Source organism: Plectropomus leopardus, chromosome 23 (genome assembly GCF_008729295.1).
Source record: "Plectropomus leopardus isolate mb chromosome 23, YSFRI_Pleo_2.0, whole genome shotgun sequence".
Classification (NCBI taxonomy): Eukaryota; Metazoa; Chordata; class Actinopteri; order Perciformes; family Serranidae; genus Plectropomus; species Plectropomus leopardus.
This window is the reverse complement of record NC_056485.1, coordinates 4,936,492-4,960,189: the sequence shown is the minus strand read 5'-3', so window position 1 is coordinate 4,960,189 and position 23,698 is coordinate 4,936,492. Positions and strand designations below refer to the sequence as shown.

The window sequence follows — 23,698 nt, the reverse complement described above, 5'->3', positions numbered from 1 at the left end:
AGTTGTTAACAGCTTCCCCAATATTATTTGATGGAAAGGTAAAACGGTGAAAATACTCTCAATATAGCGTACAATTAAACTAATGTTGATTTTTTTTCCCTTCTTTTTAGCTGGGACTTTATTTACGTGACTTTAAAATATTTTGATGCTGGTCCCCATCCACAGCAGTACATTACAAAGCTTCTGTAGCTTCCGTGTCAGACTCCAGCCTGCTTCTCCAAACTGAGGGTGTGCCGATTGACATCTGCTGTGTGCAACACATTGACTATGAATTAGTACCCCACAGAGGCAGAGTACGCCACAGACTTCAAAAAATCCAAACTATCCCTTTAAGTTAATTTGTCATTTTTCCTCAGTGGTTTAAACCAATTACTTCTGCTTGGATCACTTAGTCTCTTCATATGCAGCATGTTCAACAACCAAGGCATTATGGTTTCTAGATGTTTCTACCTAGTAAATCAGGACAAAATAAGTAATATCCTAATGGTTAAATGGTGGACTTAGTTCTGTGGAAAGGGTTAATGCAACCACTGGAGTACTGCAGCAAGGAATGATAACAGCATTGCAGACACCGTTGCTAAGTGACAAGTTGCTAGCAAGAATGGACGACGTAGAGATGGAGTGAAAATGAGAGAGAAAGGGAGGGTGAGGGAGCGGGAGAGGAACTGATTGGTTCTCTCTCAGGAATTTCGGCTGCCTCTTGGAGGAACGCTGGGGAGGAGAGGAAGAGGAGAGATGGAGCGATGTAGGAGGAGGGAGGGTAATTGTAGCTGATCATGCCTTACAGAAATGGATGATAAATCTGAACAAGTGAGAGAGGCAGAGACAGAAAGAACGACAAAGAGGCGGGGAGCGTCCGGGCATCTCGTATTGATTGAAGGGGGAGGGTTTGACGTTCTCATTCTGTCGTCTTGTATGAAATAAATGCGATTGTTTCCTTCACATGCCCTGCCACTTAAAACCTGATTCTTAAATGCACTGATGTCTTAGTAACTGGGATTACAACACATCAGTGCCTGAACAATGAATGTAGGGTTTAAAACGCTACATTAATTTTAAAATTCCTCATTTTCAAAAGGAATAATGCTTTTAGAAGATCACACTGCATGTAGAAGATCTTACAGTGCTAATACATGACAGTGATTCTCTCTGATTAATTTTGCAGTCATGACAGCAAGCGAGCTGTGACGGCTTTTCAATTTCAAATTTTTGGGTGGAAAGTCATTTTTTATTTCAAGTTTTCCACCCGTTGACTCGGCCTGTTTCTCTGTATAACAGGCATATAGTGGTTGAGAGGGTGCATGCAGGCACAGTGTGTGTTGTGTGTTGAATGTGAATAAATACAGTTAGCTAGCAGCTATTTCCATTATGTATGAGAGACATGCATGGAGGCTAGAAGAAGTTTAGAATTTGATGGGGCGTGTCCGTGTGTGTGCATTCAACTGAATAACTGTGTTTGCCTTATTGGATGCTATCTTAAGTCACAGTGCTGCCTGTAAAGTTTGTGTGCACTGGATTTTATGATCCATTATTGACTGTGAGGGTGTGCTTGAGCCTCCACAATCATGAACAAACACATTCATGTCTATAGATTCAATGATCCATACCTCTAACTTTTTCACCTTGGGCAGCTGTGTCATTCTTATAAATGACTTTTTAGTGGCATGCATAAAGAAATAACTAAATGAAGAAATATAGAATTAATATTCTATGAAACATCTGTGAGAACTTTTTGGCATAATTAGTGTGGTCCATTGAATTACGGCCAAAAATGTGTTATGAGGTCACAGTAAAATTTGACTACCAAAATCTCATCAGTACATTGTTGAATCCAAGTAGACATTTGTGCCATAATTAAGACAAGTCCCCTCAAGGTGCTCTTTAGATATCACGTTCACTAGACCGAGACAAGTGATGGGTCTAAGCAGCTTTGACCTTCGACCAGTAAAATCCAACAATTTCATGTTCAAGTCTAAGTGGACGTTTGTGTCAAATTTGAAGAAATTCCCTCAAGGTGGTCTTAAGATATCATATTCACAAGAGTGAGACAGACACAAAGTCACAGGTACCTTGACCTTAACCATCAAAATCTTGTCTAATCAATTCATTTTGGAGTCCAAGCAGATGTTTGTGCCGAATTTGAAAAAAAAAAAAAAATCTGTCACAGTGTTCTTAAGATTTCGCTTCACAAGATTAAGATGGACAACATAACAATGTCCTTTGACCACCAAAATCTAATCAGTTTATTCTTAAGTTGAAATAGACGTTTGTGCCAAATTTGAAGAAATTCTCTCAGGTGTTCTTGAGATGTCGCTTTTAAAGGAATAGGATAGATAACCCGAAAACATAATGCCTCTCACCACAGTTATCGCTCGCGCAAGGGAATAAAACATTTGTTGATACTGTTGTTACTAATGCTGACTACCTTCTTCATTTTTGCTTATTCAGAGTAAGTAAAACCCTACTGCTGTAGCCAGATATGTAAAACATAGCACTTCAGGTAGCAGGGGAGCTCAAAATGACAGTTATCCTATAGATGTTGAATCACTGGTGTTTTATAATAATTTGGGCTACAGCAAAACAGAGTTTTAAGGCTGTGTAGTCTCTGACTAAATAAAAGAAATGCACTTTCTCAAAACTGCAATGGTTTACAGCGGCCACGACCTATGTGTAACAGATTATAATTCTCAACATGACCTTTGCTGAACTCGATCCTGCTGTAGATCAAAGCTCGCCTACTGCAGCTGAACTCTGGGCCAGAAGCTGAACCTTCAGGCTGTGCACTCAGCTCTAAAAAAACCATGAAAAAATCTGTTTGATCCATTCATTAATCCAATAGCTGCATCCAAGGTCCGATTATATGGAAAAGAGAAGTGCGTGGGGGGAAGTTAAAGAACATCAAGGTAGACAGGAAGAGGGAGCTAGCCAGAGACATGAGAAGGGCGGATGGTACTGTAGGTGAGAGTAAAAAGGGAGCAAGTGATACAAAAGGGAAAAGTGGGATTGCAAAAAGAGGCAGATATTGAGTTCAGAGGTCTCTCTCTCTGTGGATGCTGGCTAAGCTACTGGCCCAGTTCTGCGACACACTGGATGTTGAATCGTCTCCTTGTAAAGTCACATTGGGGAATTAAAAGCAAGCTTGCAACTGTTTTTTTCTCTTCTCGTAGTAAACTGTCGTCTCTCCAGCACTCGCCCCATCTTCCCACTGCTCTGATATTCCTTTAGTCTCAGATAGCAGCACTACACTTCATTTCCCACTCTCTATTGTGCGCACAATCAGCGTCTCACTCTCTCTTCTTCTCATGAACAAACAAAAACTATAGACATACAAGTGCTCACTTCCTCTCCCCTGCCAGAGTGCGTCTCATGTTTCCTCTGACTGCCTGCAGTGTCCTGTGGGACGCGACTGCCTGTTACAGCGCACAGACGGGCTGCTGTGTTGTGAGGACATTTTGATTGTTTCAGTGATCGTCTGCATGGAAAGTTAGCCCTCCAAGAATACATTAGTATATAGATTAGTGTTTCTCTGTATTCAGGAGCTCGGTATAAGATTTTTGCTGGCATTGCATTGCTATAATATCAACAAAACACTGACCAAAATCATGCCATTGATTTATAGATGGGAGAGAATGGGTCCCACAAATAATAAAACAAAGCTACCTTATAGTCATCTACAGAGCAAGCAGGGTAAAATATTAACCTGTCAAGCATTGTCAGTATTAGGGTGGTTGCTTTTGAAAAGTAATTGGATACAGATTATTCATAGCCCTTTTAAAAAGGTAATTTGTAATTTAAGCCTCTTTTTTCAGAGGGAAAATACTGTCAAATTTCCAGCTTTGAAACTGCTTTTGTCCGACACCATGGCCAACTATTTTGATGTGGTCAGCCTGTTGCAGGTGCGGGAAACTCAGGCTGCTTACATCAATGGGCAGACAGGAGGCAGTGCAAATTCACATGAAAAACCAATCAAAAACAACATTTCAAATTTGAACACATACTGCCGAATGAATGTCTGGAAATAGAAACAAATCCTTGTAACGTCTGGGCCACACTGCCTGCATAACGGCTACCTCTCTGACCTGCTGCGGATCGCACACGTGTGGTTTTCACACCAACAGCGTTGCTGCTGGTGCTGCTTGCTAAAGAGCTGCTTTAATTACAATTAAACAAGTTGTGTAAGCCACTGCAATGTCAACAACATGGACATGACAATATTTCACAATAAAAAGGAAAGGTTGAGCTAAACATATACATATAGACATTGAAGCTATAGTAAAAGATGGTGTAATGTCAATATGATCATCAAAAGACCATCTGCACTGTCTATTTTTACTGAAAACTGCATGCGTCAAGTGGTAAAAAAAATACCTGAGACTCTACAGGTGAGCAGAAGCTGAGCAGCAGCAGAACCACACCTGAGCAGCGCTGCTCATACTGGCAGTGTGGCTGTTCTAACCTGTTAACACAGGCACCAAAAAATAAAAACAAAAAATACGACATGTTCTGTGATGTGCACAGACTGCTCACACAGGCAGTGTGGCCTGGGTATAAACCATCCCTTGATGGTGTTACAATCAGATTAACCTCAATAGCTTTGCTAACCTGCAATATCAAAAAGTATGCCAAAAGAAGGCATCCTGCATGGCAAAAAAAAATTAATAATTTTTTTTTCTCATTAATTGTAAAAGACTACAATTACTTTTATTATGTAATTCATTTACAAGTAGCTAGTTACTCCCCACAGCATTGTGTGCATGCATGTTTACATGGTGCACAAACTGTGATTCCACAATGGCTTTTCCATTTAACCACATCTAAATAAAAGTTCTTGCTTACCACTTTCATATTCTCATAACATATTTGCACCGACATAATTTAATCAACAGAAAAACTACATTAAATAAAAGCTCAGAAACTGTTTGCAACTAATCATGTTACTTGGAATAACTCCTGATATTGGCCTGACTGTAAGAATTTTTAACCACAGCAGCATCCAATCATAACTAAGTTGGGCTTCAGACGCAGGACAGTCGCTGCTCTGTTTGCTGGTTGAACTTGTTAATGCTATGGAAATACTGAGTATGTGTCAGCAGAGAAAGCTGATAAAATAAATCTGCTGACTGCTGTCGGGTCTTTAATTCGTCGCTCCTGTCCGTCTCACTGCTGGCAGTGATATCAGAACCTGTATGTGGATCTAATGTTTAAAGGCAACGCATTAACCAGCAAACATTCATCAAGAGCCTGATGCAACATAAACCTCAACCTGATCTGTACTAGCTGCTACTGTGCTATAAAAAAAAACACATTGATTGATTGACATTGAGTTACAGTAATAACGGTAATGGACGTAATAACACAGGCGCCAGTGGTCGTTTTCTTCAATAAAATTGTGGCTGATTTTTCCACACAAGCTTAAAGTTATCCCTACAAGGAATACAGCGGTGTGTGGATTAGTCCATGTGTCTGCAGGGCTTCAGGAAAAATCAGAGTGGGATTTAAAAAGATCAGAAAATCAATACTGGCAGAGCGCACGGTACAGTGGAGAATGAGTGGTTTTTATTTAAACTACACATCGGGCATGAAGGGCTTTAAACTGCCAGATTTATGCTGACTAGAGTGTCATTGCACACTTAATACGTGACCTATTTTCATTCCGGTGCAGTGTAACGGGCATATCTATCATCTCATGAGACGCCCTGACATGAAGGTTTCCATCTTTGTCTTTGCCCTTCGTTTTTTCTGCAGCGATCCCAGAGGAGGGAAAGAGCGAGAACGGTCACTAGTGCTAATGTCGACATGATGTCCATGATGGTAGATGATGATGTCAGGGGGAGCAGAGGGAAGACAGAGGTGACGGAGGGACCCCTTGCTGATATGTTAACCAATCTGTGCATTGAATGGGGTAAAACGGGTGAAGATGTGTGTGTGTTTTGGAGAATCTTGCTCTGATGAGAGGTCGATGCATGTGTCCTTGGCTGCCTATCAACTGTACACCACAGGGATTAGCCAAACTCTTCAAACACCACTTTGCACACTTGCAGTACCGCCGGACGCCACCAAGGGGAGCTCTGCATCTGTGATCATCTATTAAAGCATTCCTCCCCCCCCTTCCTCTTCTGTCTTGGCGGAGAGTCCCTATCACCTCACCTAATTCTGTCTGCTTCATTTTGTCCCGCACAAAGCTGACAAATTCATAGGTTTTGTGGAGAAAGACGGCAAATATACACATACAGAGAGAGTGGAGAGAGAGAAAGAGAGAGAGACGGGTTTGTGAGAGCTCACAGGCTTTACTTATTTCGGAGCTTACTGATGCAGCGGTAGATATGCATGACGTTGCAGGACCCATTAAGAACAACAGACAGAGAGTGGATGAGACTTTGGAGACCACTGGGGCTGTACGATAACCTCAGCTGAAATCAAACGCTTGTCTAGTAGACTGCGGGCTATTTTTAGAGCCAGATATCATGTTTGCTCCAATGGGAAGAGGAGTGGAGAGCAAGAGTGGTCTGTGTTTGTGTGTGTGTGTGAGGGGGTGGGGGGTTACATGTGCAATTGTGTTTAAATTGGATAATGTAATTAGCAGTGTTTATCGTATGTTAACCATCATCATGCCTGGTATGAGGGAGAAAATGTGCAAGTTGATGGTCAATAAGCATGACCATAAGTATTCTGTAAAAGATGTTAATTAAGAGGAAAGGGGGAAGATATTGTCATTATTTTGTGTTGGACATGTGTGTCATTAAGGGACTCAGAAGGACATGTTTTGATATTTAGACATTTTGTGTGTGAATATACCATATTTGGAAACTATACTGTATACAGGGAGTGGACAAAGTAGTAAGCAGCAGTCTGTGTAAATTTAACCGTTTTTGGAAGGCATAGTTTGTAACATCTTTGTACTGGAAAGCATTCTGGACACTTTTTTTAATACCTCAAAGACAATTTTGTGTAACACACACAGTATATATGCTGCAAACTTACATATCCATCTCTTGGTTATGTCGAACATAATCTCTATAAACAGATATCTTTTCCAAGATCAAGATGTTAGGTATTTGAGGTGTTCTGGTTTCTGTTTGGAGTCTGAGGAATATTGACCAATCGGGAGTAAGCCGGCTTGTTTTCTATGTTTTTTTTTATATAACAAACCTGTGTATGTATGTTTCTTGAGTGTATAATGTTCTCTTTGTTGCTGCAGCGTGGGTGAGAAGCCCAAGACAATTTTCCCAAACAAGAATTAAAAATTGAAAAAGTTATTCATAGATCTTAACTCTTTGGACACAATGATGATTTAGCTTTTTGCTAGCTGTTTTTCTCTTAAATCTATATTCATTTGCAGATATCTGTGTATAATGTAATGACTCTGTGTAAATAGTCTCTTAACTTGCTGATCAGACTGTAAACAATGACCAGCATACAGAAGAGGATGTTTTGGTATGACCATAAACTGGCTTCACTGAAACCTCCAAAATATTGACTCTTGCCCCCAAAGTCCAAATGGTCAGAGTGACAGCAGATGGGCTAGACTGAATGGAACATCTTGCTACTTTTATGGACACTATGTGCAGCTATTTAAAAGACTTTTTTAAACTAAAAATCTGACTATTTTTCTTTTCTTTTTCTAGATTTTCATAAATATCTTTGACTTGAGTTTAGAAATCCTCAGCACTATAAATATATACATACTATTATTAAGGAATAATTTCATTGGCCACCAGCACAGTTTTACCCCAACGATCAAAACAGTGTAATCCAATCCTGAGTAACAATGATTATTGTTAAAATCTTTAACACATTTCTCAACTGCTAACATTAAAGGGGAAAACAACCTACATTAAGAATTCCAATAATTATTTTGATGGCCTATGAAAGTTTAACCACTACTGAACATGAGCTACTCCCTCAAAGTCTGAAACCACAGAGGGAAGCCTAAAACTTGATGTCATGTCATCATGTCTAAAGTCTGGAGCATAGACAATGAATGAGAATCTAATTTTGTGGACCCACAGAATGTTTTCATTTCAACTCATTGTCTGTCGAGCACCTCCTAACTTTATACCCTAGGACATCACATTTTGAGTTTTAGCGCTCTAGTTTTTGGATTTAGAAGACAATATTTACCATAATTGTTGGACTGTCTTTGACCATAAAATGTATAGTTTGAGTTTGAAAATGCTTGTAGTTCCCCTTTGGGTAACTGCTAAACAGCAAGTTTTTGTTCCTGTACTTCTTACTATACATGAATTAATAGATATAAAACAGAAAAAGCAATTTATTTGATGGAATAATAATCAGGTAATGGTGTTTGATTAAAGTAAGTATTAAGGTTTTCTACAGTGTTCGTCTGATGTATGTAAATGCACATGTGTTCTGTGGGACCTCGGAGCATGGAAGTGCTGATTGATCAGCTGGGTATCAGCCCTGGAGTAAACACAGGGTCAGAGGTGGTCAATGTCATCGATACCTCTGCACTCGTGTCTCTCACTGGGGATGGTTCGGTGTAAATCTAGAGAGCTCTTTAACACTTAGGTCGCCCGTTACGTCAATTACAATGATCCACTGTGGATTCAAGCTGTTATGTGAGTTAATGGTGGACAGCACGGGATGTGGGTGGTTAGCTCCGGGTTGTGGCAGTGTATCTGCTCAGCTACATTACGTTAACATATCATTATTGAGAACAAAGTGAGATTACCTTAACAGCACTAGATGTGTCTGCTAGTTATTCAAAAATAAAGTTATTTAAGTTCTCACAGTTCTCACTACCCTTGAAACCAGAGCAGATGGGTTTGATTTCTTTTAAAAATGTGGGAAGAAGGGAATGAGCATTGAAAAAATAAAAATTAGTCAAAATTACGAGAAAATAACCTGAAAATAAATTTAAAAAATAAAAATAAAATAAAGAAAAAGCAACTCCCCTGAAAGAAAAAAATAACAAAACAAACAACAACAATAAAAACAGCAATGATGTGGGAAAGTGCTTAAAAAATTAGTTTTTCCCCAGCATTTTTCCATTTTTTCTAGAATTATTTTCCTAGCTTTCTTGCAATTTGTAATGCATTCATTAACAAGTTGCTCATTGCCCTTTTACCATGTTTTTTTTTAAAAAGAAATTTAGCCAATTTCTGCAGGTTTCAAAGTTAACAACTTATGAAAGGCATCAAGAGGCAGCACAAGAAAAGTGATGTCACCCCAGGGTTTCAAAGGGTTAAATCATTTAAATTCTAGTTCAGCTCTATACAAGACACTGTTGTGTTAAAACTGTATTTCTAAAACTATATAGGTATCATTTAATAAAAAATAGTACTGGTATTGCTTAAAACTGAATAAAAATGAGATATATGTTTGATTTTTCTAGCAACATATTCAACAATTACAGGAGATTTTATTGTTAATGCCAGTACTGACAGACAGACAGCACACAGATGTGTAGACAAACAGGCAGATAATAGTGTCTCAGTTTAATATGTGTGCAGGCTTTACTTATTTTCCTAATGGTCATTATGTTGCAGTTGGTGGTAGGTGGGTTGGCTCATGCTGTACATCTTTAAAACCATGTTGGCTTCCCCAAACTCATTAAGCTAGTCTCACTCTGCTGATCGCACACAGCTCTGCAGCATAACATATTTGATCTCAGTGATGCATGCATATGTGTGTGTGTGTGTGTGCGTGTGTGAGAGATGCAGCATCTTGTGTGTGTCTGTGATCGTTTGCCCTTATCAGAAAGCAAGCCCGGCATAAGCTAATAAAATATCAGCTCCACAAATCTTGGACTATTTCCATATCCACCATTCAGAAATATTTAATAATATTATTGCAATATGACAGAAATTGTAGAGTTCGCTTGGAAATTCCAACCTATAATTTAACAGCACTTAGTCCACATTAAGAATCACTTTGCTCTGCGGTTTTCGTCTCCAGTGTCTCAAAGTACAACAGTTTGATGCTACGTGCTTTCTCTGCATGTTTTCACAGACAAAAAAGTTGGCGCACCGTGTTTGTGTTAATGCATTCACATTGGGCTTTTTTGCATTCGGCAGTGCTTACAATGCCCATTATTAGCTCTGACAAGCCATTCATTCCAATTACAATTACTAAAAAAATGTGAAGGAGTAAGCAAGGCAAGTGTAAGTGAAATTGATTGTATCTCACTGCTGGTAGCTGCAACTGCCAATTGATGACCTACTGCCTCCAGAGAGTCAAGTGTTTTGAAAGTGTACTGCATGTGCTTTGCTGTGCATCTGTATGTATGAAACAAAGCGGATGGAAGAAGCACAGGGACACACCTTTCCACACACAGGTTGCTGGGGCTCTTTTGTTTTCCATTAGCTACGATTAAAGGTTTGTAAAGATGTGTTGGGTAATTTGTTCAGAAGGGGTTTAAGTGCATTGTCACCTTTGATAAATTAGGGTGCATTCCATTTGTGTAGCTGAGTACATTATGCGCATACATTCCGAGCGGAGCACTTTCACCACTTGGTCATTAATAACGGCACAAAACAATACCCCTGGCAAAACGTTTATGTGTGCATAGTGGCCTTTGATTGCGTTTATGATGTATGTATATGTTGCATTAACTATACATTTACTGTAATTGTGATTATAGTCTCATTTTCACATGTGCTTTGTTGTTTTTTTTCATATTTCGCCTGGAATGACCTCTGAATATGAAGGTGAGAATCTTTGGTCTTTTTAGGTGGAAAAAAAAAACAAAGAAAGAGAGAGAAAAACACAATCAGCCTTCTGTTCAATGTCGACCTAGAAAAAAAAGAAACTTCTGTTTAGGTGTCGAGGAAACAACAGAAGAGAAGGAAGGTGAGACAAACACTCCCTGTGTGCTCCATGTGCAGAGAGAAAAGATGTAAAGACGGAGAGTCAAACAAAGCAGCAAAGATGGCAGACAGAGAGGCCCCCGCTCCAACTGCGGTGGCCCTGGATTACATGGGCGGGGGTTTACCTGGCGCAGGTTGCGGGTGACGCGCACGTCATGCCAGGCGTTGTCGTTGAACTTGCCGTTGACGGGCTCCACCAGGGCCTCGAATGCCCCCGAGCCCAGGTTGATGACCAGCCAGACGGCGCCGCTCTTCAACGAGAGGTTCACATAGTCTGCAGACTTGCCGGTGTGCAGCATGAGGCCGTTACGCTGCAGCGTGCGGAAGGAGAGCGTGATCTCGTCGGTGCTGCTCTGGATGGGTGTCAGCGACAGGTCGTAGCAGAAGAACTCGTTGCCTTTGAAGGTGGCTACTGACTCTTCCTTACCTGGAGAAAAGGGAAGGAAGAAAAGGACAAGAAAGATTAAGTAAAATACATGCAAGATTTATTGTCGTGTTTTGGAAAAACCATACCATATTGAGATAATAATGGTTATTATATCAAATCAGCATATTTCTAAATGTCCTAAAATATGCCCAGAGGTGAACATTAATGAGAACATTATAATGCATTAAAAGCCAAAAACCAATTTCCATGCAGATAAACTCCTAAACACTGGTATTGCTCATAAATTTCTCTCAACCAACACTAATACTGATGTCAGAATGTATAACTTTAATTTACTTTTAATCATTGAGTCCAAGTGGATGTTTGTGCCAAATTTAAAGAAATTCCCTCCAGGGGTTCTTGATATTTCAATGACGAGAATATGATGGATGCAGAGTCTCGCAAAGTGACCTTAACATTTAACCACTAAAATATAATCAGTTCATCACTGAGTCTAAGTAGACGTTTTGTGCCAAATTTGAAGTGTTCTTGAGATATTGCACTGACAAAAATGAGATGGATAGAAAGTAACAAGGGCCTCTACCTTTGACCAACAAAATCTCATCAATTCATCCTTGACCCCATGTGCATGTTTGTGCCAAATTTGCCAAATTCCCTCATTGTATTCTTGAGATACTGAATTCGTGGGAAAAAGACAAAAGATGTCACAGTGATCTTGACTTTTAAGCTATGACCACCAGAATCTAATCAGTTCATCCTTGGCTCCAAGTGGATGTTTGTGCCAAATTGGATAAAATCTACTCAATGTGTTAGAGATATGGCTTTCACAGGGATGAGACAGAAGAAGTCACGGTGACCTTGACTGAATCCAATCACTTCATCATTGAGTCCAGGCGGACACCTACGTAACCAACTCTAATACTGACATAACGCTTCATCACCTCAAGCAAGATTCTCATGATTCAAATATTTTGAGATGAAACTGATTAGCTCTGGTTATTGATTCCAGCGTTACAACACTGATTGTTGCTGCAGCTCCAAGTGTGTGCAAGAAATGTTTTTGCCATGGGAACCTTATGGGGCAAAAATATTAAAGTGTTTTATATAAAAAATAAAAGAACAACACACAATAATCCAACACCATGGAATGCAGAATTAGAGTGGTGTGAGGAAAAACTGCAGAAGACATAACAGGAGAAGTACCAGTGCCAAACTGAAAGGGAAGGAAAAGGTGTTGACAACTTTGCTAATGCCTGTCAGTCCGTCTGCAGCACATGGCCTCCTTCCACTGCGGTGAGCTTCGTTCACACACTACCAGTCAAAGCAGCCAGTTTGTACAATGGACACATGTCAAACAGCAGCCTAACAGCAGCAGGGGAGGACAGCGTGTGCATCTGTCAGGAACTGAACAAACACCTGCAGCTGTCACAACAGAGAGTCACGAAGCAACTAAACTCACAACAGTGACACCTCAATTGCAAGTCAAAAGTGTGGACACTGAGCTAACGTAGCTTTATCTAGTTGTCTACATTATTTTCTATGATTCAATTTACACAGTCAATTTTATTTATTCTTTTTGTTGTTATATCGCAATTATTTGGGATCATATCCTGTCTTTCCCCCTCAATTTTTTGACTTTTGCTACTCATTTCCCTGAAGGATCAATAGGGTTTCATCTGTACTTTAAATATAATAACAACTAGAATCATCAACTCCCAGATGTATGCTTCCACGAATCAGTCAAATTGCAGTTACAGTTTCCAATAATCTGGCCACGGCAGCACAGAAGATCTATACAGTCAGCACAGTCTCAAGGTAAATGTCACCAATTCAGTATCTGACCAAATGTCTCGCCATCTGTTCCTGAGTAATGAGGATGAATTATGATCATAAAAGTACTTTTTTATTAGAACATTATGATGTCACAGTGAAGTTGACCTTTGACCTTTTGGATATATGATATAATCACTCCATAATTTTATCCTGTTAGACATTTGTGTAAAATTATGTCATAATGAATGCATGAATTTTTGAGTTATGGCCAAATACATGTTTTGTGAGGTCACAGTTACCTTGACCTTAGACCGTCGACCACCAAATTCTGGCCAGTTCATTCTTGATCCCAAGTGGACTTTTGTAACAAATTTGAGAAAACCTCCTCAAGGCTTCCTCAAGATATTGCATTCACAAGAATGAGACGGACACAAGAACACAGCGACCATGACCACTGACTTGGACATTTGTGCCAAATTTAAAGACATTCCGTGAAGCTGCTCTTAAGATATTGCTGCCACAGCAATGAGACACATGCACTGTTACAGACTTTGTTAGTTCATTGTTGAGTCCAAGTGGATGTTTGTGTTAACATTGAAATATATGCATTCTTGAGTTATTGCATTCACAAGAAATGGCCAGATGGACAGACAAACTGACGAACGACGGACGAACAACCCAAAAACCTAATTGCTCTGACCACATCTATCGTCAGCACAGTTGCATAAAAAAAAGTCGGATCCCCAAAACTGCATACCACAAATGTTCAGATGAGTACAAATCATTTACTGCTTGGAGGGGGAAAAAAAAAGCAAAAGATGCACACAACACCACCAATTTCATCAAGATCTCTCAACTCTCTAATAACTCTTCCCCACTCAGTGGTTATACAAATCAGCTGGTTTCCCAACATGAACTGTGATCTGAAGTGACACTCTAGTTCCTGAGTTCATTTTACCCCTCCTCACCTCTGTCTCCCTGGGGAGGGGCCAGATTGAAGAATCAGCCTCAGGTAATGAGGTTTAGGGCTGAAGCAGGAAAGAGAGGGGGCAAACTCAAACCGCCAAGAGGCCCCCGTATGGGTGGATCATCAAATCTAGTTTATCCTGAAGTTCCATTACAGCGAGATCACGTCGAGACCTCGGTGCATTTCCCTGGGGAGAGAGGCTGGGGCTGGCCAGAGGGGGTGGTCCGCTGGCAGACAGATTGAAAGCCAAATTTCATGAGCGAGCGAGTTCAATCGCCGCAGGAGCAATCTTAGGTGAGAGGAGAAGAGTTGAGATGGATAATAGTGTGTCCATGTCATAGCTGTGCGCCTCTTACTCAGATATGACCATGGGCAGCCTACATGAGGCAAATTACACTATTTCATTAACATCAAGTTAAAGAATGACTGCTGTAGGGAAGTCATATAAAAGAAAAAGAAAGCTATACTGAGAGGCAGAAAAAGCACTGAGTTAAGTGACATACTAGCCGCCATAGTTCTGGAACATTAAAGAGGATGACAGAGACAAACACTGCCACATAACATGGGTGCGTGCACTCACATAAAGGAAAACATTTCATGTGTAGGGGGAGAAACACAGAGGAAGTGAGGGACAAATGGGATCCAGACAGAGACAGCTACTTAAAAGACCATTTTGGCTGAAATCGAAATTTAGAGCAATCTCAACTGAAGTGTGAATTGTCATCGAAAAAAGGCATCAAAGGAGGGAGAGAAAGAGATGAAGGGGAAAAATGACAGAGGAGAGAAAAAAAAGACAAAAAACAAATCCCCCCCAAGAGCAGCCTCCTGGCGGTGCCTGCGTTGCTGATGTAGGAAGAACAAAAGCGTAGCAAATGGACCACGGCAACCATTTTCAATTATGTATTAAGCTGGACCCCCTCCCAAAGTATGGGCTGTTTAACGGTAAGCAACAAACAGCTAGTGATTGCTTCCATGAGCTCAGCGAGATGGAGCCGCCTGTGATGGAGAGGCACGAGCTGCAAACGAAAAAAGTTTCTTTTGTTCATGTCTTGTTTAATGAATAGAAGGCTGAGAGGAGGAGATAAAGCTGGAGAGGAGTGGGGGGTGACAGGAGAGAACTAGGGGGTGATGGTTTTCACTGTTGTACCCGTCAGTCTTGTTACGCTGCCAACAACGCCCCTTGATAAAATAAATTAAAATAAAGTCAAAAAAATATTGGTTAGCCAGTAATATATGTATCATAAATGGACAATGACGGGGGGGTAACGGCTTTCACTGTTGCACCGGTTTGTCTACCCACGCTGCCAGCAACGCCTATAATAACAAAAATATTGAAACTGAAGGGAAAAAAAACAAACAAATAAAAACTATTGACAATAATACATTTTTGTGATCCAAAAATGGACAATGATCCATGGACCATGATGGGGGGGGGCGACAACTTTTACTGTTGCACCTGTCTGTCTGCTTATGCTGCCAACAACACCCGTCAAAAAAATATTTTAAAATTAAAGTAAAAAAAAAACAATTGACAAGCCGCTAATACATTGCTGTGATATCCAAAAAATGCATAATATTTCATATTACGAGTTAGGTATGCTGCAGGAAGTTTGCTCCCCCACACTGCAGGGCACTTTCAAAGTTTCCCAGGAGAGAGAGAGTAGGATCACTTCAGCCTCGGCTTTCAAGACACGTAAGCTAATATAAGAAATAACTCTTTTCTTTCCTTTTCTGAGAACCCTTCAGCTCCGTTGAATATATGCTCGTTGGTATACGTCTGTTTCTCCTCTTACATCAACTGTACATCTCTATCTCATCCTCCCCCTCCCATGATAGCACTTTTGTGATTACATGCACACACACACACACACTTGGAGCGCCGGTGTACGCTTTTCACTCAGATCAAATCTCTTTCCATAAAGCCCAAGAGCCGACACCGTAGCCAGAGGTAAGACAAGACACACAAGCACGCTGCAGAGACTTAAGTGCTGTCAAGGTCTCAATTAACCTCGCACAAGGCCCTGACTACATTACAGAAATGACTCATTTGAAATTTAGCCACCCGTAATAGCATCTTTATTATTAATTAAATGTTGAGCTCCGCTGGTATTAGATTTCAGTGCATTTGGTGGACAGACCTCTAGCGCTGGGTATTATTCAGGGTCAAACATTATACTCGCTGCGTCTAGGCAAAGCAATCTAACCAACAATTGCTTCATGACTAAACAGATGTAATGAAGTGTTTATCATCTGCCCACATGTATCCAGCAGAGGCCTTTCATGATGCTGCCACTTCAGGCTGCTTCTCCTACGCGTCAGATTCACAAGTTCAGTGGCTTCAAAATGTACCAATGCAAATATATATTTTAAAAAAACAGACTGAATGACTCTGCTGATACAAATAGTGTTGTTTGAGCTTTTTGGCGGTACTCTATGCAGTTCTTTCTGAAATACTGAAACCCCAAACCTCCACCAGCTCTTGAGGTGCTGCTCTCTAACTGACATCTTATTTCACTGGAAGAATAATTTTCTCAACCCAGGATTGAATACAATATCACACCACCTTATTTCTAAAAATGCTCAAAAGTCTGATCTGACATGGCTCCCAGTCATATCAGATCAGACTTTAAGGTGCCTCCGATCTCTTACAATATTGTGAGTTGGCACATCCTTTCCTACTTGTCTGATCTCTTCAAAACTTAAATTCCGTCGATTGCTCTCTACCCTCAGAACATAGGGGCTCCTTTGAGCTTCCAGCATATTATGTCCCCTTCCTCTGGAGCATAATCCGTACTGACTTCAGACAGTTTGACTCTGTTGAGGGTTTCACAGACAAACTTAAAACTCATTTTTGTGCCTTAACTTTTACTTATGCCGGCCTTACACAAAACAACTTTTCAATTGATTTCACCGTCACAGACAAATATCCAAATCATACAAATAGCAATGTCTTTTAAACCTTGTCAACAACCAATAGCAAACCAGGTAGATGGAAGCATGGAGGAGACTCTACGAAGGGGCAAAAAAATCTTGTCTTGTTTTTCTTAGACTGGAAAAGGAGGAGGTATGGTGTGAACAAGAGTCTGTGTTTATTTCAACGTGTATCTCATCCAAAAACCAGCACCAGTTTTAGTTAGAAATCTTAATTTTGGAAACAATTTGTTTCTCATTTCTATGGCCCCCTACTGCTACAATAACACGGCTAACCAAATAAGGCAGATAGCTCATTGAGGCAATAACATTTAAAATGAAAAGTTTGGCATAATATATTCCACCAAGAGTAGGATGGGAAAGAATCTCTAAAGGAATCCAGTTGTAGTCTTGCAAATAGTGACTCTGCAAGATCCCCAGTCTGTGCAAAATCTTTTGTGTTACTCCAACCTCACATTATCTTTGGATGAGAGAGGGTGTCATACTTGAGTCCTTTAAAGTCTTTTCAAAGTCTTCTTGTGTATGGTAGCCATTAGTTGCTTATTCTTTGATTACTCCAGACAGTAAAATAACCTCCAGGTCTATAGTATAAGGTGCTGTATATCATTATCCCTATAGTGGGAATCTATTAAGCCCAGTAATTATAGCCAATGTTTGTCTTGCTGACTCAAATATTGTAAACTTTCCGAAAACCACTGCATTAATCTAACCCTTTGTTTGTGTTCACATGAGTTTCCATGTGTTGCTGTATGCCTCTCTTTCTCACTATTTCTTCCTCCCTGTCCTCTCTTTTGTTTTCACTCAGGCATCTCTGCTGTATTATGAGCTGTCCACTGGGACCTCTCGCTCTCTCTCCCTTGACTGTCCATGCCTCATATTAGATGTTTGGATCCAGATCTTAATCCTTTGGGAGAGGCAACCTCTCCTCTTGTGTCCTACCTGTTTGGCGACACCTGAGGTTTTTCTTTCAAAAAACTCTGCCTTTATATGTTACACAAAGCGGATTCAATAACCTCAACCGCCACCGCCACCTCTGTCACAATCATGCCATCAGCAATAGCAAAGCACTTCTTTTGTGTCAAGTGGCGTGCTCTCTGCAACCTTCGTTGTTCATTGGCAGAGCTTCAGTTCTTTGAGCTGTGCAGTGAAAACGAAAGGAGAGGAAGAGGACGGAGCTCCAGCCTGAGTGGAATCAATGCCATTGACTTCGACCATCACACACTCCAACCCACACATGTACCGTATTCACATAGTCCCACTACAGCTCCACTTGAGAGCCAAGTATGAGCATCACGGTGTGTAAACAAGTTGTCTGCAAGAGCAATGCCATGAATTATGATCTATGGATATTTATAACAAGTGTCCCCCGCTCTGGAAAAACACAGCTTCATAAATGGTGATAAAATGTCACGAGAACACAAATACAATCTGTGTTTGTCAGTGCTGCCCCGAAAGTGCCATTTTAGGCCGTTCTTTGGTGGATATTACAGTAATAAAAGCGCACTGCAGCATGTGTTATTAAATTGGATTCAGCTCAGACTGAGAGAGAGGGAGAGCAGGTTTAATAAGATGAGCTGCATGAATAGCTCCATCCAAACTTGTGTGGTGCATTAGTCAACGCATAATGAACCTTAACATACTGCTTTTTGGCCGATTGGATTACATATTGGGAGTAATTAGGTAGTTTTTTTTTGGGGTGGGGGGGGGTTGGTAAGGTTGGTAGGTAGGGGGGGGGGGGGGGGGATTAGAAAAGAGAGAATGGAATAAGACAAGTGTGTGAAAACATTCAAAATCTATGACCACATGCTGGCAAATCCACTCGTCACATCACATTACCTCACTGCTCTTACACACACACACAAACACACACACGTGCATATACAGTCACCCTCTATTAGCTTCCGACGAGTGCAATCCGCCCCGCAGAGAGAGTATCAGACGGCTTTAGAGGAAGCGATTCAACAGCGAGATGAGAGGGAGCGGCGGGGAATGTATGGAGCATAGGAAAGCTTTGATGCTGCTTCATGAATCAAACAGGCCTGCTGGGTCCACAGGCCGGCTAGTGTCCCGTGCTAGCTCTGAGGCACATGCAAAGGCTTGTGAACTGCTGGGGAAATTGTCGGTTTGCCTATTAAATGCTTGGCCAGTGTTAAAAAACTTGCACAGGCACAAATGCTTGCAAAAAATCCCCACATCACATGAGTAAATAAAAAAGACATATGAATATGAATATGCCAACGCAACTCATGTAAATGCTAAAGACCTCTGGGTCTACAAAAAAAAACAAAAACAAAAGGAAAAGAATGAAGACAATGACCAAGTAAAAGAGGACAAGACAATGCAGATTTTTGCAAGGCGGGGCGGGTTTCAGTCAGAGGGTGGTGGGGTGGGGTGCTGAGAAACTGCTGAGGTTGGATGATTGATCGATTGCTCAGATCTCCATGCCCCCTCCCAGCTTTATGTTTCACTCCTCATGGATTTTACTTTCTCCAATAGTCCCTCACACATAAATCTGAACTGTCAGCGCTGCCTAACAAAAACATACGTGGTGTTCTGAGCTCGGACAAAAGCCAAAGATTTACTCCCTTGGCAACGGCCTGTCTTTCAAAACCCTGCTGTTTACTGGCACTGTGCTGGACTCTCCTGGATTACCCCAAAAATAGCAACACAAACTCGGATTGTTTGCATTGCGAGTGTAATATTATAAGAATGTTGAAAAATGTTTAAGATATATCTCCAGCTGGTCAGCACTTCTCAGATGCAGAGTATGTAATGGTAGTTACACCTCTATTAACTGAATGGCTAAACTCCAACAAGCTTGATGTTTTCAGACTTCAGTACAGATTATATTGTTCAAATACATACATAAATTATCGTATGATTTACATCGATCTAGATATTGATCCTAGATCTGGCTGTTCCAGACCAAACACAACTTTCAATTCAACTTATGCCTACCATACACTGCAAATCTTTGAAAAGACTTTTGAAAGCCTGAGAGTTTTTAGTCACACACTGTAAGATTTATCAAAGACGGGGGATCTTGCAATATTTGCAAGACTTTAACTTGAATACTTCTCAGATCATTTCTCATCCTGATCCTGGAGGAAACTTAACACCAAACTCCCTTTCAAAATGTTTACATTTTAACTATTCTTTTCTTGCCACAAAGACAAGTAATTCTGAAAATACATGATAAAAGTTGCCATATGTAGTATTCTTATCGGCATCATAATAATCTATAAGGATGAACTGTTTTTGCGTACAAACTAAACCCAGGACTGAGCCAAGACTAAAAACTTACTAGAATATAAAAAATGTTGGATTTTGTTGGATATCAAGACGGGTGAAAGACTACTTTTGACCCCTTTACGCCAAACTACTGAGATCACAGGAGCGTGCATCAACTAGCGTATAACCCTCACAATTTATTCCAACATTGGAAATTTGTCTCCGGCAGTGAAATTGCTTGAAAAGTCATTTGTTGTAGGGCTGCCATTGCACGTTAATTTTTTTTTGCTCTGAAATGAGTCTACATGCAAGTCCTAACCCTGATGATACAGGCATATTAAGGCAGTAAAGGAAGTGCTGCATTACATAGTTGGCTCTTCATTGTATAATCTTGCTAAATTTCCAGTTCAAAGGGGTTTGTTTTTTTCCATAAAACTACATACAATATATACCATATACTACTTTATCATTAGGTATGTATAACTTTACAAGCAAGTCTTTATTATCTGATCCTTATCACACTTTTTACCCCATGTCCCTGACCTAGCCTTTGACAGTATCTAGTTAGCTGTATTGGTAATTTGTGGGTGCATTAATGGATCTTTACCTCCAATCTCTTATAAAGCCATCGACACCATACTGAAAAAAAGGAGCATTGTTCCCACCATCAACCCTCTCTACTCTCCTTTCTCTGCACAGCTGGTGATTACTGTATGTATCGATCCAAGGACTGATTGCAATCCTGTAATGAAGGAGCTATAATTTGTTGCCTGCTCAGCTCATTTGCTGAAGGCCAAAGTTCTCTGTTGCACTCACTAATCCCTACCACTTAAGATGGGCTTGTTGAGCCATGGTGAATGTGCTATCCCAGCATTCAACGTGACTCTTTTTGTTCTAAGGGTTGCTACCAAAAGAGCATGGGTGACCATATCAAATGAGCTGCCCATAGTAAGTTTTTGTCATTTTTTTCATTGACCCCAGTGTATATTGCTTGCAATTAAGTAATTTATTGTATCACTTTGATTTTATTGTATAACCTTCAGTGAAGTATTTCTATAAGCCCATTTGGGTTTCTAACTTCTACAGCACCTTTTTTTTTCTGTACTCTTTTTTTGCCTGTTTTCTTTTTATTGGTACGAATAAACAAAATAAATGAATAAAAGTGTGAGAACATTATTCAAGCTGTCTTGGTTGCCTTCTTTGAAATCTTTCGTCTCGGTGAGCCAGGTTTTGGAACTATAGAGCCAAACAATTCCTGGAGGTGATGCAGGTGGATAAAGAGCTATAGTATTCAGGGACAGTATGTTTGTTATTTGAGGTGGGAACTCTGGTAGACAAATTTGAAAGAGTAGATGTCAACATTGAGCTCAGTATTAGCTAATCTGAAACAAATTTCTGAAGAAATTAGATGTATAGGCCTCAAATGAGGTTATTACTTAATCAGTTACCTTCACAGGGTTTAATCTTTTTTGACTCTGCATTGAGAAATGTACTTGTAAAATTTGCATCTTCCATTCTAATCATCCACTTGACTTTATTAGTAAAATTTATGTCTACAACGTGTGCATAGACTACCCATGACTAAGTGCGCAGGCAGACAGCACTGGTTTTAAGAACCCTCGGCATAAAGACACTTGATTAGATTCTTTTTTGCTCCTCCACATTTAAATGTAGCTTCAGGTCACATTTTTAAGAGTGAATGGTTCGTTTTAATTTAATCCCCAATGCTGGTGCTTTGATTGACAGTATTTGAAGGTCGCTTGAGGAGCGTACAGGTAGCAAAGGAAAAAAAAAGAAAGTAAATCTTTCCATAGCAAAGAATCAAGCATGATTTGCATACTAAATCTGTTCTCCGCTGGTAGACTTGTACTGTGAGCTGGGTCGCATAACCCTGACGTGACACTGAAAACAAGGTGTGTCTCGAGTTGGGCTGTGTCAGCACTGTGTGCTAAGGAGCAAGGCAACGCTTTGGTTTGACCTTTTTTGACTCCCTCACTCACCGTCAACTTTACATCTAACGTTTTCATGAGACAGCTCTGCCTGTCCTCCTTTTTTAAACATTCTCGTTCTTGAGGATAATTTGAGGTGGTAAAGGATAAGACTTAACAGGGATATAGCAGTTGTCTTTAATTGTCTGTCGCCTTGGAAACAATCCATTTTGCAACTGCAATATCAGACAGTATGGCAGCAAGCCTCGTGACTCTGCTTCACCTCTTACTCTCTCTCTGATTTGCACTCTTTCTTTTTCTTTTTCACTATTCATTGTTCCTCGGTCGTTTCTTTTCTCTCATACTGTGAGTGTCTGACAGGTGACTATTATCACAGTGGAGGGCTGTTCAAGTCTCAGGGCTCAATGGCGACACAAAGTAAATGTCAAGTATACTGACACTAACGATGGGCTCATGTACTCCTGATTGGCAGGCTCCTCAGCCAACGGGGGAGCTCACTGCAAGACAAGCAAAGTATATCATAAGCCCTTACAAATTGCCCTTTATCAGTGGGAGCCCCCCATCATGATGACATTGTAAGTAACATGCTGAGAGTTAGGATTACGAGGGCAAAATGACCAAAACAGTTCACCCACATTTAAATGCATGGTTCTCATGTTTCTAAGATTGAGATAATAAAACTTTAAATCAAAAACATTTGATCAAAAAAAAAGAGAAAACTTTAAATCAATAGAATTACAGTTGTATGCCTTCCCGAACCAGTCAAGTTGCACCTACAGTTTACATCCTGTCTGTCCAGACTCATATCTAGCCATGACAGCTGACAATGCTGAAAGTGTTGCTGCAAAGAAGCTATATATTCTAAAACAAGGATGCTTCTCACACACACCTTTAATGCATCAGTACAGAATATTTATAAAATCACCACAATTTCAAGGTGGGCACAAATGTCTCCCCCACTACTCTTGAGTTATGGTCTTGAATAATGTCCAGAAAAGTGTTTTTGTAGAACATTATGATGTCACAATGATGTTTGAACTTTTGGATATAAACTGTCATCACTTCATCATCTCATTCTCTTAGAAATTCATGTGAAGTTTGGTCTAAATTGGGCGATGAAGTCTTGAATTACCACCCAAAACATGTCCTGTGAGGTCAAAGTGACCAGCACCTTTGACCACCAAAATCTAATTAGCTAATCCTTAAGTCTAAAAAGACATTTGTGCAAAATGTGAGGTTATTCCCACAAAGGCCCTCTTGACATATGGCATTCACAAAAATGAGACAGATGCGACACTGACTGTGACCTCTGACCACCAAAATGTTATCAGTTCAATGTTGAGTCCAATGTTGAGTCCAAGTGGACATTTGTGCCAAATTCGAAGAAATTTCCACAAGGCCTTCATGAGACTCTTGAGATTACCTTCTCAAGATTGAGACTGATGCCAGGTCACACTGACCTTGACCTTTGACCACTAAAATGTAATCAGTTCATCATTGAGTTTGAGTAGACTGTTTTGCAATATTTGAGGAAGTTCCTTCAAGGTGTTCTTAAGATTTTGAAATCAAGAGAATGAGATGGATGCAAGGTTAAAGGGACCTTGACCTTTGACCACCAAAATCTAATCAG

The 23,698-nt window shown here is 40.3% G+C and overlaps 1 protein-coding gene across 1 annotated transcript in view; it reads right to left on the bottom strand.

Annotated features, from left to right (window-relative positions):
- Positions 1-23,698, bottom strand: part of nrxn2b (neurexin 2b) — a 742,597-nt gene that overhangs the window by 473,209 nt on the left and 245,690 nt on the right. Inside the window, exon 5 of the mRNA XM_042512007.1 lies at positions 10,955-11,256. Within this exon, the coding sequence (XP_042367941.1) occupies positions 10,955-11,256 (302 nt within the window). The remainder of the gene's footprint in view (positions 1-10,954; positions 11,257-23,698) is intronic.